The 13,739-nt window shown below is 39.0% G+C and overlaps 1 protein-coding gene across 3 annotated transcripts in view; it reads left to right on the forward strand.

Moving 5' to 3' along the window:
• The window catches only part of LOC107738724 (C-myc promoter-binding protein), a 31,384-nt gene that overhangs the window by 6,714 nt on the left and 10,931 nt on the right, over window positions 1-13,739 (forward strand). For 2 of the 3 annotated variants that reach the window (XM_016550545.1, XM_016550547.1), the window contains exons 3-19: window positions 68-314; window positions 1,193-1,262; window positions 1,620-1,789; window positions 2,463-2,701; window positions 2,795-2,861; window positions 2,984-3,042; window positions 3,615-3,759; window positions 3,892-4,067; window positions 4,540-4,640; window positions 5,565-5,786; window positions 6,425-6,570; window positions 7,000-7,026; window positions 9,263-9,396; window positions 10,188-10,320; window positions 10,433-10,639; window positions 10,765-10,893; window positions 12,092-12,236. In XM_016550545.1, the coding sequence (XP_016406031.1) occupies window positions 68-314; window positions 1,193-1,262; window positions 1,620-1,789; window positions 2,463-2,701; window positions 2,795-2,861; window positions 2,984-3,042; window positions 3,615-3,759; window positions 3,892-4,067; window positions 4,540-4,640; window positions 5,565-5,786; window positions 6,425-6,570; window positions 7,000-7,026; window positions 9,263-9,396; window positions 10,188-10,320; window positions 10,433-10,639; window positions 10,765-10,893; window positions 12,092-12,236 (2,417 nt within the window). The remainder of the gene's footprint in view (window positions 1-67; window positions 315-1,192; window positions 1,263-1,619; window positions 1,790-2,462; window positions 2,702-2,794; window positions 2,862-2,983; window positions 3,043-3,614; window positions 3,760-3,891; window positions 4,068-4,539; window positions 4,641-5,564; window positions 5,787-6,424; window positions 6,571-6,999; window positions 7,027-9,262; window positions 9,397-10,187; window positions 10,321-10,432; window positions 10,640-10,764; window positions 10,894-12,091; window positions 12,237-13,739) is intronic. The other variant, XM_016550548.1, reaches the window with a different exon arrangement.

The raw sequence follows: 13,739 nt of genomic DNA on the forward strand, positions 1-13,739 counted from the left end.
GTTGTGTTTTCACTTTTGTTTTGCAGAACGTTTACTATCCTCATGTCCTTTGTTTCATGATTCTTAGCATCCTCTTTGAGTGGAAAGAGAAACTGAAGCCGGACTGTCAAATTATACAGACCACACCCTCTGGCCGTCCTGCTAATATCAGTAGCTCCTCCTCCCAAAGGATCTACATCACATATCGGCGTGCCTCTGAGAATCACTCTCACTCCACGCTGGCTGTCACAGACATCTGTGTCATTATTCCCGGCAAGGGAGAGACACCACCACATGCTTTCTGCAAGGTGGACAAGAATCTCAACAGCAGTATGGTGAGCACAACAGTCACCCTATCCTGCTCAAATGACCACCAGTTTAGATGGAGGAAAACTGGTTGACCATGATGGTTTTTCTAGCAATGCTGGTTGTCCATGGAAGTCTTGCTAATCAAGGAACCTTGTTCAAACTCTTGGCAGCATTGAACTGCATTAAAATGTGGAGATTTAGGGCCATATTTACTAAGCAGGGCAAATTAGCATTAGAGCGCAATTCCATAAAAGCGCAGATGGCAGGGGAAAATTCTGTGAGTGATGTACTAACAATGTGCACATTAAAGAACAGACGCAGCCAGCTCATTTCCATAATGACCAGCGCAATCTACCAAGAGCAGCGCAAATTAGCGCCTGCTTTAAGGAATGCTTTTTTTGGGCGTTAAATAATGGCAATGCAAATACCAGTGAATTGACAAGCGCAAACGTTAGTAAATCTTGTTGCGTGATTCATTTTAATACTGTCCTCCCATAAATTTTGCATCTGAAAGGGAAACTCCTAAAAATGCATATTTAATAAGGTCAGGTGCAAAAATAACAGTGTTCACGCCTTTTCAGTGCTCATTCTTTACTGCGCATATTTTAACGCCAAGAGACCGTTTGCACTGACCCTTTGATTTAAATATGGGTACCATATTGGATATCAGTCAATTTTAGTTAATTTATTTAGTGATATCAGCCAATTTTGGTGAGATTTTCAATAATTATCAGCTTATCAGTATTTCCAAAATTTTAGTATTGGTACATCCCTGCTTAAAGCATTTTAGGTGGGTAGTTTTCCTTAAATTATGAGTAATAACATCAGACCACAACAATCAACCTTTTACATATCTGTATAAAATGTGAAATCAACTTAATTTCTGTTTTTCCTGCTTTTACAGTGGGGGTCCGCTGTGTACTTGTGCTACAAAAAATCTTTGGCCAAAACCAACACACTTGCATTCAAAGCAGGTATTGTATCTCAGCCTTGAGTTGTTTTTCACAGTTTGTGTTTTGTTGTGCATTTTGCAATGAACAGTAGGAGGGAAAGGATGCGTTAGCGAGAGGCACATCAGAGCAGTAGGATACGACTGCAGATGAATGAAACTTGATACTCCCATGTAGCAAGAACAACATGATGTCATTGTTAAGCTCAGTGCTCTCAGCACCAAAAAGATCTAGGCTTTAACCGCTGCCTGCGATTAGCTTGTCATATGGAAGACTGGGTCAATTAATTAATTACAGGGCAAGCGATGCGGGATCAGTAATAATTGTTGTCTTTGATGGAGCTATACAGCCTAATTGAGGGTTTGTATGGGGTGTGTGCAGGTCTTTTGTCCAGATATCCAGAGGAGGATTATGATTCCTTTCCTTTGCCTGAATCCGTGCCCCTGTTTTGCCTGCCGACGGGAGCGTCGATTGAGTGCTGGCCCTCTCATACCAAATATTCTCTTCCTGTCTTTTCGACATTCGTCCTCACAGGCGCCTCTGGAGAGAAGGTACAGACAGGAAAATTCACGCATGAGCATGCACAAATACACACACAAACATTTAGATTTTCTGCAGGTTTTCTTTTCACTGCAGCACCATCATTCTTTGAGAAAATCAGACAGACAAGAAGGTGAATTGTCTTGTCTGGTTTAGCAATGTGCAAAGAATTTAAAGCAGCTAGAAACCAGCACGGGCGGAATAGCAAAACTGCCCATGAATAATGGGCCTCGGAAAAGAATCGAAAATAAGATGAACATGTGTAATTGGCCTGTTTAATAATGCATTGCTAAAGTGCTGTTTGGGTCAGCTCAATTATGTCAAACACATCAGTACACTCAGCTCACTCTCCTCAGCCGAACAAGTCTCAAGGCTATTTGTGCTGCAGTATTGTACAATTTATTCATTTAGGTGAGCGGCTTCAAAGAAACATGGCTAAGCTGAGATATTTCTGATCTAAAAGACTGCAAAAATAAATCTTCCGTATCATTTTCTCACTGGGTGGATTTGAGAAAAGCGGTTTTGAAATAGATACTGTTAGTGATTGCTTTTAAGTAGGCTAAAATAGTTGCCATTGTGCACTTTAGAAATGTAATGCTGGTATCAAGACAGCTTTTTTGTTCTCTAAAATGTAAACCAACCCAAATCCTAGGAGGTGTTCATGAGTCTGTCTCTTGCTCTCAGGTTTATGGTGCCGCCATCCAGTTCTATGAGCCCTACCCAGAAGAACATTTGACTGACAAGCAGCGATCTCAGCTGGGTCTGCAGGCTAACGGGCTCAGGCCTGATGGGTCCATGACTGTCCACACCAACAAAAGCATCTGCCTTCTCTCTCACTGGCCCTTTTTTGATGCTTTCCATAACTTCCTGACCTTCCTCTACAGATACTCCATCTCAGGTCCACACACTCTGCCCATTGAAAAGTGAGTTCTAAGGACAATTTTAGAGGTTGCCAAGCTAGAGCTGAAATTTTAATGTCTAAAAACATTTTGTAATATTTTTTTATTTGTCCTTAGGCATATTTCCCATTTCATGCACAAGGTTCCTTTTCCTTCCTCACAAAGGCCACGTATCCTGGTGCAGGTGAGTTTTGTGCACGTGGCATCTTTGTTTGAACACCGTCTTTCACATTGTGTGGTCAGATAGCTGCCAACCCTGGCCCTCATCTCACTGTGACCGCTTGTTTGTGTGCTTGTTTTTCACAGCTGTCTCCACATGATAGCCTGATGCTGAGCCAGCCTGTTTCCTCTCCACTCCCTCTGAGGTAAGTCAGACACAAGATACACTGACCATGTGAGATGAATGCTGATTAAAGCATGAAGTGTGGAAATGATACTTCAGCAGGACCTGGTTAAGTGTGATATCTTTATAGCATGTTTAAAGTGGGTTGAGACTGCTTTTTCTGTATTTTTTGCCATTACCTGAACACAGGTCAATTGCTCATCTCATTGCAGTTGATCAATCATGTCTTTTTCTGCTTTGATTTGTTTTGTTTTGTTTTGTTTTGTTTTGTTTTGTTTTGTTTTGTTTTGTTTTGTTTGGTTTTGTTTTGTTTTGTTTGGTTTTGTTTTGTGTTTGTTGTTTGTTGTTTGTTGTTTGTTTTTTGTGTTTTGTTTGGATTGTTTTGTTTTTTGTTATGTTATGTTATGTTATGTTATGTTATGTTTTTTTGTTTTGTTCTGTTCTGTTCTGTTCTGTTCTGTTCTGTTCTTTTCTGTTTTGTTTTGTTCTGTTTTGCTTTGCTTTGTTGTGGTATGTTTTTGTTTTTGTTTTTTTGGTTTGGTTTTATTTTTAGTGAGTACGTGTTGTTTACACGCCTATTTTCTCTGCCCACAGTGGCGGAAGACTCTCTACACTGCTTTTGAACCTCGGCCCAAAAAATGCAACGACTCTGCTGGTGTTGGCTGTGACTGAACATAAGATCCTAGTTCACTCCTTACGTCCAGCTGTTCTTACCAGCGTTACTGAGGCCCTGGTGTCGGTGAGTGGAAGACTATTCGTTTTCACTCATGCCTTTCCTATTTCTATTTTAAGATTCTTACAGTATCAGTTCCTTTTGCTTGTTGTCCCACTTTTGGCTGTCTTGTGTCAACTTGTTTTACGTGTTCCACAGATGATTTTTCCCTTCCACTGGCCGTGCCCATACATTCCTCTCTGCCCGCTGGCCCTGGCAGATGTGCTCAGTGCGCCATGCCCTTTCATTGTAGGGGTTGACTCACGGTACTTTGACCTCTATGAGCCACCGACGGACATAAGCTGCGTGGACCTGGACACCAACACTATAACTCAGTGAGTGGGCTTTTTACCTCTACATAGTTCTGAGTTCCCATGAGAGCCTCTCCTGACATTTTTGACCTATGTTGTTGAGATAAAGTCATATTTTACCACATGAATTCACAAAATAAACACTAATTTCCCAGAGTAGGTGATGATTGGTGTCTTTTGTGATATGAACAGTGTTTATGTTCATAAGAAATTCTAAGCAATAGCAAAAAAATTTCAAGTGAAATTCCAAGTAATAACGTTCTTTATCTTTATGCAGATGGTTAAAAGGAATGTTGTAGTAAAGATAGGACCCTGAGTACCACCATGTGTTGAACACATGCTCCTGTGTTGTTTGTTTGCCAGTATTCACCTTAAAGATGGCAGACCTTGTAAAAGCTACATTGAAACTATAAAGCAGCCCTCAGTTATGTTGTTCACGGGCATGGACTCCCTTCGCTGTTTACCCTCTCAAATGATAAACTGTGGCCTATTGCAGCAAAGAAGAGCGCAGATCCCTGACCTGGAAGATCCTGCCAAGAAAAGCCTGTAAACATCTGATCAACACCCTCAACAGTCTCCACCAGCAACTGGATGAGGGTTAGTGAGGGCGGGTCACTGTGGTGTCAAAAAAAAAAAGATTTCACTTATCTCCTGTACTTTTCAAGGCAATATTGGTTCACTTCACTGCACAGAAAGTGCCATTCTTATTGGCCTTCTACTGTCATTTTGGGCTCTGACAGTATCATTTTTATTACCTAACAATGTTTTATGAATGCTTGACAGAGTAAGAGCAAAACCAGTCATCCTTGAGATGTGATGAGATTTAGAGACTTGGGTAATTGGCTGGATAGAGGCGAAGTAAGGCACAAAGTCTTTTTTTAGAGTGCCGGGACTATCTGATACATGAGAGCTGAATGATGCTTCAGTCTTTGAACCAGATTTTGAACTCAATTATTCAATGTGTTTTTGGTTCTCGAAAATGTCCAGTATGGAATGTACCAACTCATAGAATTGGGCCTAAAGAGTGAGGTTATTTATAGGTAAACTGTAATAAAAATGATGTATCTTTCTGCGCTAAGTGACTGTGTTCCCATATGTTTTATTGAGAACATTATGTGTCCATTGATGTGGATGTTTAATAACAGACATAGCCTATGATCTTTTTGCTGACCTTTCTGAAGTGACGTGAAAGGAGCTTATGTACCGCACCCATATCTCAAATTGAGCCTACTATATCTTCATTACTGAGATATGCTTCGTGTATAACCTAGACATTATCAGTACATTTCTCCTTTTGTATGAAATCTGCCTTGTACTCTACCATTGAAAAATGTAGTGTAATATTCTACGGCTGAATTTATTTGATCAAAAATACAGTAAAAACAATAATTATGGTAAATATGACTACAATTTAAATGTGTTGTTTTAACATTTTAAAATGTAAATAAATAAAAATCTTACTGACTCAAAACTTTTGAATGGTAGTTTAAAAATAGTAATTTAAGCATCGATCTTCCACAGGTTATCAGATGAGCCGTGAGGAAGGACAGATGGAGGCCTTCATGAGTGAGCGGGAACCTGGCAGTGGTGGGAAAAGTCTGGAAACCTTGGAGCTGGAGATCCAGGAGGCTTTCCTGCGCTTCATGGCGGCCATCTTGAAAGGCTACCGTTCATACCTGTTGCCCATCACACAGGCTCCATCTGAAAAAGCAACTGACGCCAGTTCACTCTTTGATTCGCAAGGTAAACAGCCAAGATGGACATGATGCTTGAATCCTCTTTCTCCTGTCCCGATGTATCAGGTTGTTTGTGAACGTCAGGAACAGCTGTAATAGTGTTGCTTCATCAGCGTTAAAACGGAAAAAACAATGCATTAAAATCTTGTTTTGACCCAACCACATGCAGTGAGTCCACTGTGATACATTAGTGGAATGCTGAAGCTCAGCAGCTGCTCAGAATGCTCAAATCTGGCCCTGTGCCTGTTGAGTCTGGCTTAAATCAGGCTTGAAATTATTGTAGCGATCTTGATAAAGCCCCATTGGAAATTAGACATGCCTGACAGGTCCAACAAACTACAATGATTAATAGAATGTCTGAGAACACATCTGCAGCCTTTTATGTAATCCCTGATTTAGAATCTGTTGCATCTTTCACACTGTGTACACTCTACGGCTTTCTCAATGACGACAGTCTAGTGAATAACACGTAATTCATGCCACGCCCTCTTAAATTTGACTGATTTAATGTTAAATCGCAACGGACAACTGTGGCGGTGAATTATAGTAATCAAATAAGGAATGCAATCACTTTTTTTATTGTAATGGCACCTCTCTGACTCTCCGCTTGATGTCCTTGACTTTCAATATGGCTTTTTTTTGCAGGCTTTTTGAAGAGTCGCGATCGATCCCATCAAAAGTTTTACTCCCTCATGACCAAGACCCAGATGTTCATTCGTTTCATCGAAGAGTGCTCTTTTGTCAGCGATAAGGATGCAAGCCTTGCTTTCTTTGATGACTGTGTTGACAAGGTATGAAACATATACATATTTATTTCCCGCTAAGAAATACATCTCATGCCTTTATCCAGAATACAGCCGCCTCTAATTAGATTCAATATAAACTGCTTCTACAAAGCTCATGAAGAGTTACCATTTTAAACTACACTCCAGGCTCTTAGCAAAGAGCATGTGAAAAATACAAAGAGTTCAAGGAAGTGTACACAGCAAGATTTGTGAGAACAGTAAGGGGAAATGTTGTCGTTAATAGCTGTGCTGTTGTGATCCCTTGGGCTTACTTATGTCAGGTTATTAATTTTCTGTGAGCATTGTTCTCTCATTTGTTCTTTTCTTCTTTCTTGTGTTTCATCTAAACAGCCTGTCCTATTATTTTTGCTTTTCTCACTACTTCCTTTTCTCTTTTCTCTTTAAACTTTTCTCTTTACTTGCTTGCTTGGAAAGTTATTCGGTACGGAGAAAGGGGGGAAGGTAAGTTGCTTAATTCAGTGTCTTTTAACTTCTGATGTATTGCAAAACTGAAAACAGTCACTAGAGTACTGTACTTCACCTTGATTACAAAAATGGCTTTTAGTGGTTCTGAGAACTATTTTATTTTACTTTATTTATATTAATAATATCTAAAAACATTATGACTGTCATTAGGACTGTTTAAGGGGGAAAAAAACCTCACCCTAGTTTTTTGACCTCAGTTGACAGACATGACCTGTTTTGTTTTGTGGTTCCACCATGGGTGTGGTGATTCATAGCTGGTATTATGAATCTTGGCTTTGAAGATGCATGTTTGCTGCCTTCATAATTAAAAACATTTCTGTTTAGATCAGAGTCTCTGCAGAACCTCTGAGATCCTGCATGCATAATTAATTTTTCTGTGCCGTACGCCACTTTGCGTTTTCTTATATTCGCAACTCTTGTGCCCTTTCTCGGTATGATCCAGACTGCACATGGATCTGAAGCTGTATCTTCAGCGAACCGCTGCAAGTTGTCTCCTTTTTAAAGTGCAGACAAATATATTTTTCGGATTGGTTGTTTTGTGCCTTTGTAGTACATTTATATGCGTCTCAACAGGAGCACAATTTATTCTTGTTTATAGGAGCAGGAGTCATCTCTCACCTGTCCTCCTCACAAGGCTGTAGTGTGCTAGTAAAGATGAATGTGCAGCTCTACACTTTCAATTATGCTGCCATCAGTGAAAGTCACACTTGTCCTGCTCTGGCCTGTCCTTCCGTTATGCGAGGACCTTGGAGGACAGTTCTTTAGCACTGTGGTGGTAATGAAAATGACAGTTTGAGTTGATTTAAACTGACATGGGTTTGTGGGTTGTGTTCACAGAGGACATTTATAAAGGAACCAGGGAGGTAAAGGACAAACCATGTACCGCTGTAGCCTGAAAGCATTTAGTTATAGTGTGACACCCCAATGATCCAATTAACCAATTCTAAAGTTCATCAGAATTTAGTAATATGCAACCATCTTTCAGAGTATCTATAAAACTTTTGATCTTGAGCTGCCTCTGTGTTCAAAACTCTCTATGTTGAATACGGTGAACATTTGAACGTATTCTGCAGCATTGTGTATAATTATTACATGACTCACTCGAATACTTGATTGTAATTGAAGAATTGTAGTGTTCTGCTGTGGAATATTATTAAAACTATTTTTAAACTCTTTATTACACTGTTGTCCCTGGCAACAAATCTCCTACACTGCTAGATTAATACTATTGCTCTCTTTCCTCACACAATAAACTAATTTCAGCTCAAATCAACATCCATTTATGTATGTACTTGGTAAGCTGTGTAAAAAACAGAATCCAATCTACATTGCCCTGATGATGGTTTATTTTGTGGTTAAAAAATGACTGACTGTACATTATTTGTTTATTTATATATAGATTTATATTAAAAATAAGAAACATTTTAAAAACACAAAAAAACAAATCAGGATTCCAATAAAAGCTAATAGCTAATACAGCACTTTCACCTCCTGAGGTAGCATATTGACTAAGCATATATATATATATATATATATATATATATATATATATATATATAATAGCTCTCACACTAATATTTCTACAATTAGACTATTTCGATTATTTTAAAGCTATAACCTGCTTTAATGTATTTAGCTGTGTTTTCAAAGCTTCCCTAACACTGACATACTCTGTGGCAGATGGGGAGGATTGGATGAAGACTAGGAGGATCAGAGCTTCTTGGTACAGATGTGAGATCAGTCGGACGCAGCGATGTGGGAGATTATCAGGGTCATTTACACTAAAACCAGTGCTCCATCTGATCTGAGATCAGATCATCTGCACTTGGCAAACTGCAGCATGTCCAGACAGTGGAAAATCCCTTGTCATGGTTGTATGGCAGTGTGTGTGTCTGGTTCAAGATTCAGTTCCCATTTCTGACCAAAATGTAGCTCTGCATTGACATGTGATGAGTCTATTTGACTATATAGTAGTACTGAGTAAGTTAGCAAGTGATAAGGCTTTTTTAAGCCTTCCAGTTGCTAAAAATATTCTCTCCGGTTCCTCTTTCAACATTTTACTTTCCTCTTTTTATTCAGGGACCAGTGTTGGCAAACATATGTCCTCTTAACTAAACCTGATCTTTTCTCAGTCATGGATCAATGCCTGTACTATGTGTTCTAGTGGAAACAGAACACAGTCTGTATCTCATTAAGTGTGTTTTTACTGTAGGTGGACAGCGATAAGCCAGAAGACACAAGGCTTATTGAACTTGACAAATCCCACCGCAGCGAGCACACGGTCTACATCACCCCTCCAGAGCTGCCAGCACTTCCAGAAGGAGAAGAGCCACCGATGGTTTATAGGTACAACAGACGCTTCTGGCACACAAACTCCCATGCACACTACAACATTGTGCACATAAACAGTATGCCACACCACAGATGGCATTGTAGCAATGGCATAATCCCCTTCTAAACCTTCCCAGGGTGCAGCGTGTAGAATAAACCTCTCTACGGATCGTGTGTCTACAGAAACTCTCACTAAAGCAGTAATGCACACTCCTCAGAGAGCATGTGATAATATTAAGTGGATCTGTTATTTCGGGATTTGGTATTATTTTGTTACAATGGGCAATGGGGTGTCTTGACATTAAAGATTAATATTGTCCCATATCCCATATATCGATTTTTTTTTTATTATTATTTGAAGCCCAAGTTTGTCCTTATGTGGCATGCTATTCATATTTTAAAAATGGTCAATTTTTTTTGACAGATTTTCTATTATTTTTGTTATGCATTTTGTGAATTTATTTTCTATTATATAAACATATTTTATTGAATTGTAATATTTCTACTCTGAATTTTTTTCTTTTTAAGTATAGTTTACATCATAAAAATAGCCACAGAAGCTGGTATGGTGTTACAAATGAAACAAAAACAAAAAACTTTAATATTATATATTATATATTATTTGTAACTATTAAAATCTGCAATCCTATCTATATAATAATCTTCTCTAAAGCTGCAGAAACTACATCGATTGCCCGCAGTTAGTGCTGCATGCTGTAGCATTGTGCTTTTGATAAATAAACTTTGACGTGACTTGACAATAACAATCAAGTACAAGCTTAGCATGCACGCTTGATGTCTTGCAGCTACAGTGGGTTTCCGGTACTGAACGCCCAACTCTGTGAGCTTCAGGATGGTCCCAGAGTCCCTAAAGCAACATCAGCCGTGAGACACATCAGTCCCATCAGCCCAGCTGCCATTTTCAGGCGTTCCCAACAGGTTGGAATTTCAAACAGAAATCTCATCCAAATCACCCCCCATGATGCCGCTTGTCAAATCTCACCCCCTCCTCTCTAAATGCCCCATCCTCTCTCTGATCCTCCCTTTGTAGGAGATCAAATCAGCCCAGAGGATGGCTAAGACGTACTCCTCCATCCCACAGATGTGGTCCAAGTGTCTGCTCAGGCATTGTCACGGCCTGTGGTTCATCTGCCTGCCCGCGTATGTCAGCGCCTGCCACTCAAAGGTGCGGGCGCTGCATACTGCTTACGACGTGCTGAGAAACATGCAGGACAAAAAGTTGCAGCCCCCTGATGAGGTAGAATCACCTAACAGTCTCCATTGATTGGTTTTGCCAGTACAGTTTGTGCTGCACCTAGACAGTGGAAATTTCCACCGGTGTTGTGGTTTTGTAAGTAATGGTTCGTTTCTGCTTCAATGGAGGTGTGTTACCGGGTCCTGATGCAGCTGTGTGGGCAGTATGGGCAGCCTGTTCTTGCTGTCCGGGTTCTTTTTGAAATGAAGAAAGCCGGAGTGCAGCCTAATGCTATTACCTATGGATACTACAACAGGGTGAGCATAGTTTTCTTTTGTGTGACATAGAGACACATTGCAATCTAAATAATACTAAATAAATATACATATATTATCTGTGCTGATACATACTTTTGGGTTTGTGGTAGACCACATGATACAAAATTTCTTTTATTGCAATTTTATTGCTATTTCTTGTTCAAATACATGCAGTGACCTTTAAAAAAAATTCTACATTTATGAAATGTATTATAAAATGAAATATCAAAATGGCATGTTTGTCCTCATAAGTGCACCTGTTTTTAATATTGTCTGGGTGGTACTTCCTTTTCTTTTTGGTGTTTTGCTGGTTTTTGAGGATGAGAAAACGTCACGCAAACGGTGTCGCATCATCTGATTTTATTATATTTTACAAAAGTGACATTAATTTGCGCTGAAATGAAAACAACATCGACGACAAAAGATATAAGATGTTGTTTTCTCCTAATTTTATGTTAATAAGCATATTTATTTTGCATTCAAACTTCCATATAAACTGCACAATTATGTGGTTAGTTGCATTTTTGCTTTTAGCATTTTTTCCTACTAGCCTACTAACTAGAACAGACAGAATCAGGACAGATCTGCAACCCATTTATGAGTCCCAACCCAACCGCTGCTCTGGCATAATTGGTTTGTAAATGCCACCTGGTTTGACATTATGTTATCTAATGAAATGACATCAATATATTTTAAGTGTATATTTTAAGTATGCAAATACATTTTGGAGCCAATTTAGATTTCATAAAAAGGTGACCGATGACATTTTTGTGTAATTTCTTTTTGTAAAATTACTTCTTCAAAAGCAGAGAGAAAACCGATTTATCCAATGTAGGTGTGTTATGCTGATGCTCAAGAGCCTTGAGCTGGCAGCGCATTTGGCATGTGACTCTATTTCTCATGCCTGTTATCATTAGACAAAAGCTTAGACTAGCAATCATCTCCCCGGGGACCTTTTTTTTGTGTGTGCTTTGCAAGACGTCCCAAAATACCAAGAGGACACACTCACAGAGACATAAGTCTGGGCAGCTGAGTGTTGTTCCAATTCTATCAGAGTAATTACAGCTAGTCCTTGAGAGAGAACACAATCTACTTAAGATAATGAGAGGCATTGCACTGTAGAATTATTTAGTTAATCTCTATGTGAGTGTGTGTGTGTGTGTGTGTGTGTCTCACTGTGCTGTTCTTCTCTCCCCAGGCCGTTCTGGAGAGCACATGGCCTTCCTCCACCAGAGGGGGATACTTCCTGTGGGGAAAGCTGAGAAATGTGGTACGGGGTGTGGTGCTGTTCAAACAAGTATGGAGGAGGCAGACCACCCACCCAAAAGACACCCATCTCTCTGGTAAAACCCCCAACTCCATTTCACACATTCCACACATTCCACAGAAGTGGACACACTCTTTAAATTTCCTGTAAAAACATAGTCAGGTCCAATGCCTAAATAAATTTAATTCAGGTAAATTTGACCCAAATCACCCCAACTATGACTATTCTAACATAATATATATGTAATAAAAATACATTATAAAATATGAGTATTTCACCCAATGTTTGTTAGCTTAGCAATGGTAAATCTATTGAAATCATTTGTGAGTTTCTAGGTGCTTCATATGAGAAGGAATTATGCTTGGAATTGCTGCCTTTGAAAATCGGTTCCAAACTGGCCACTTTTGAGATTTCATTTTGGTTAGGAAGCTGTGTATAGAAAAGGTAGTTTGCTAGATTTTGGAACAAAATTCAATATTGGGCAATGGCCATAGAGTTTGGGCCAGTTCATTAATAGCTACATTCACTGCTTCTGCAAAGTAATAATCATTCTGACTCAGTTCCACACCAGGACTTTTAATTTCTCTTCAAAACAGTTATATCATCAGAGTTGTTTCAGAATAAAGATAACCCCTTTGAGACGCTAGCCAAGTCTGCAGGGGAGCATGGACTCAATATCATTTCCCGCTGTCAGAAAAACTTTCCATCATTTCTCACAAAGACAGGGTTAGTTGAGTTTTGTGCCTGAGGAGGTACCATCTCTCAGATATCTCCCCCTCAGTACTCAGACTAGATCCAGCCTGCCTGCTGAACCAGAAAGACTTTAATGGGTCCAATTAAGATAAGAGTCGATAGCTGCCTCCTCAGCCACTACAGTTCAGTCTGCACTTGATTTGATCTCCTCTCTCACACAGCTCCCTGTAAACAGCATATTAGAGAAGGGCACAAGAGGGCTTTCATAATTAAAACAAGCTGCCATAACCCACAACCCCCAAAATACTGCAACTTTGTCATGCAGAATGAATTTATCTCAGAGTAAAAGACTTGAGAATGGGTAACAAATTTCTATCTGGATACTTTACATTGGTCGTGGGCCCTGTGTCTCACCTGGTTGCCCGTTCCCTGGCAACATTGCTCAAAAAGTTGTCCCGTGTATCATCAGCTGATCTCTGAAGAGTGTGACACTGAAAACTGGAGTAATGACTGCTGAATAATCAACCATCAGAGGAATAGATTATATTTTAAACTGGAAACAGTTATTTTACATTATTGTACATTATAATAACATTACTATCAAAAAAAAAATTCCAACCCCAAACTTTTGAAAAGTAGTGTATATTTTATTTTTAATTGTTGGATTATTTATTATGAAATGTATGTTATATATTTATTATAATAACATTACTATCAAAAAAACTTTCCAACCCCAAACTTTTGAAAAGTAGTGTATATTTTGTTTTTAATTGTTGGATTATTTATTATGAAATGTATGTTACAGATTTTTATATTTATATATATATATATATATATATATATATATATATATGTATGTATGTATATATATATATATATATATATA

Source organism: Sinocyclocheilus rhinocerous, unplaced genomic scaffold (genome assembly GCF_001515625.1).
Source record: "Sinocyclocheilus rhinocerous isolate Xijiao unplaced genomic scaffold, SAMN03320098_v1.1 scaffold1938, whole genome shotgun sequence".
Taxonomy (NCBI): domain Eukaryota; kingdom Metazoa; phylum Chordata; class Actinopteri; order Cypriniformes; family Cyprinidae; genus Sinocyclocheilus; species Sinocyclocheilus rhinocerous.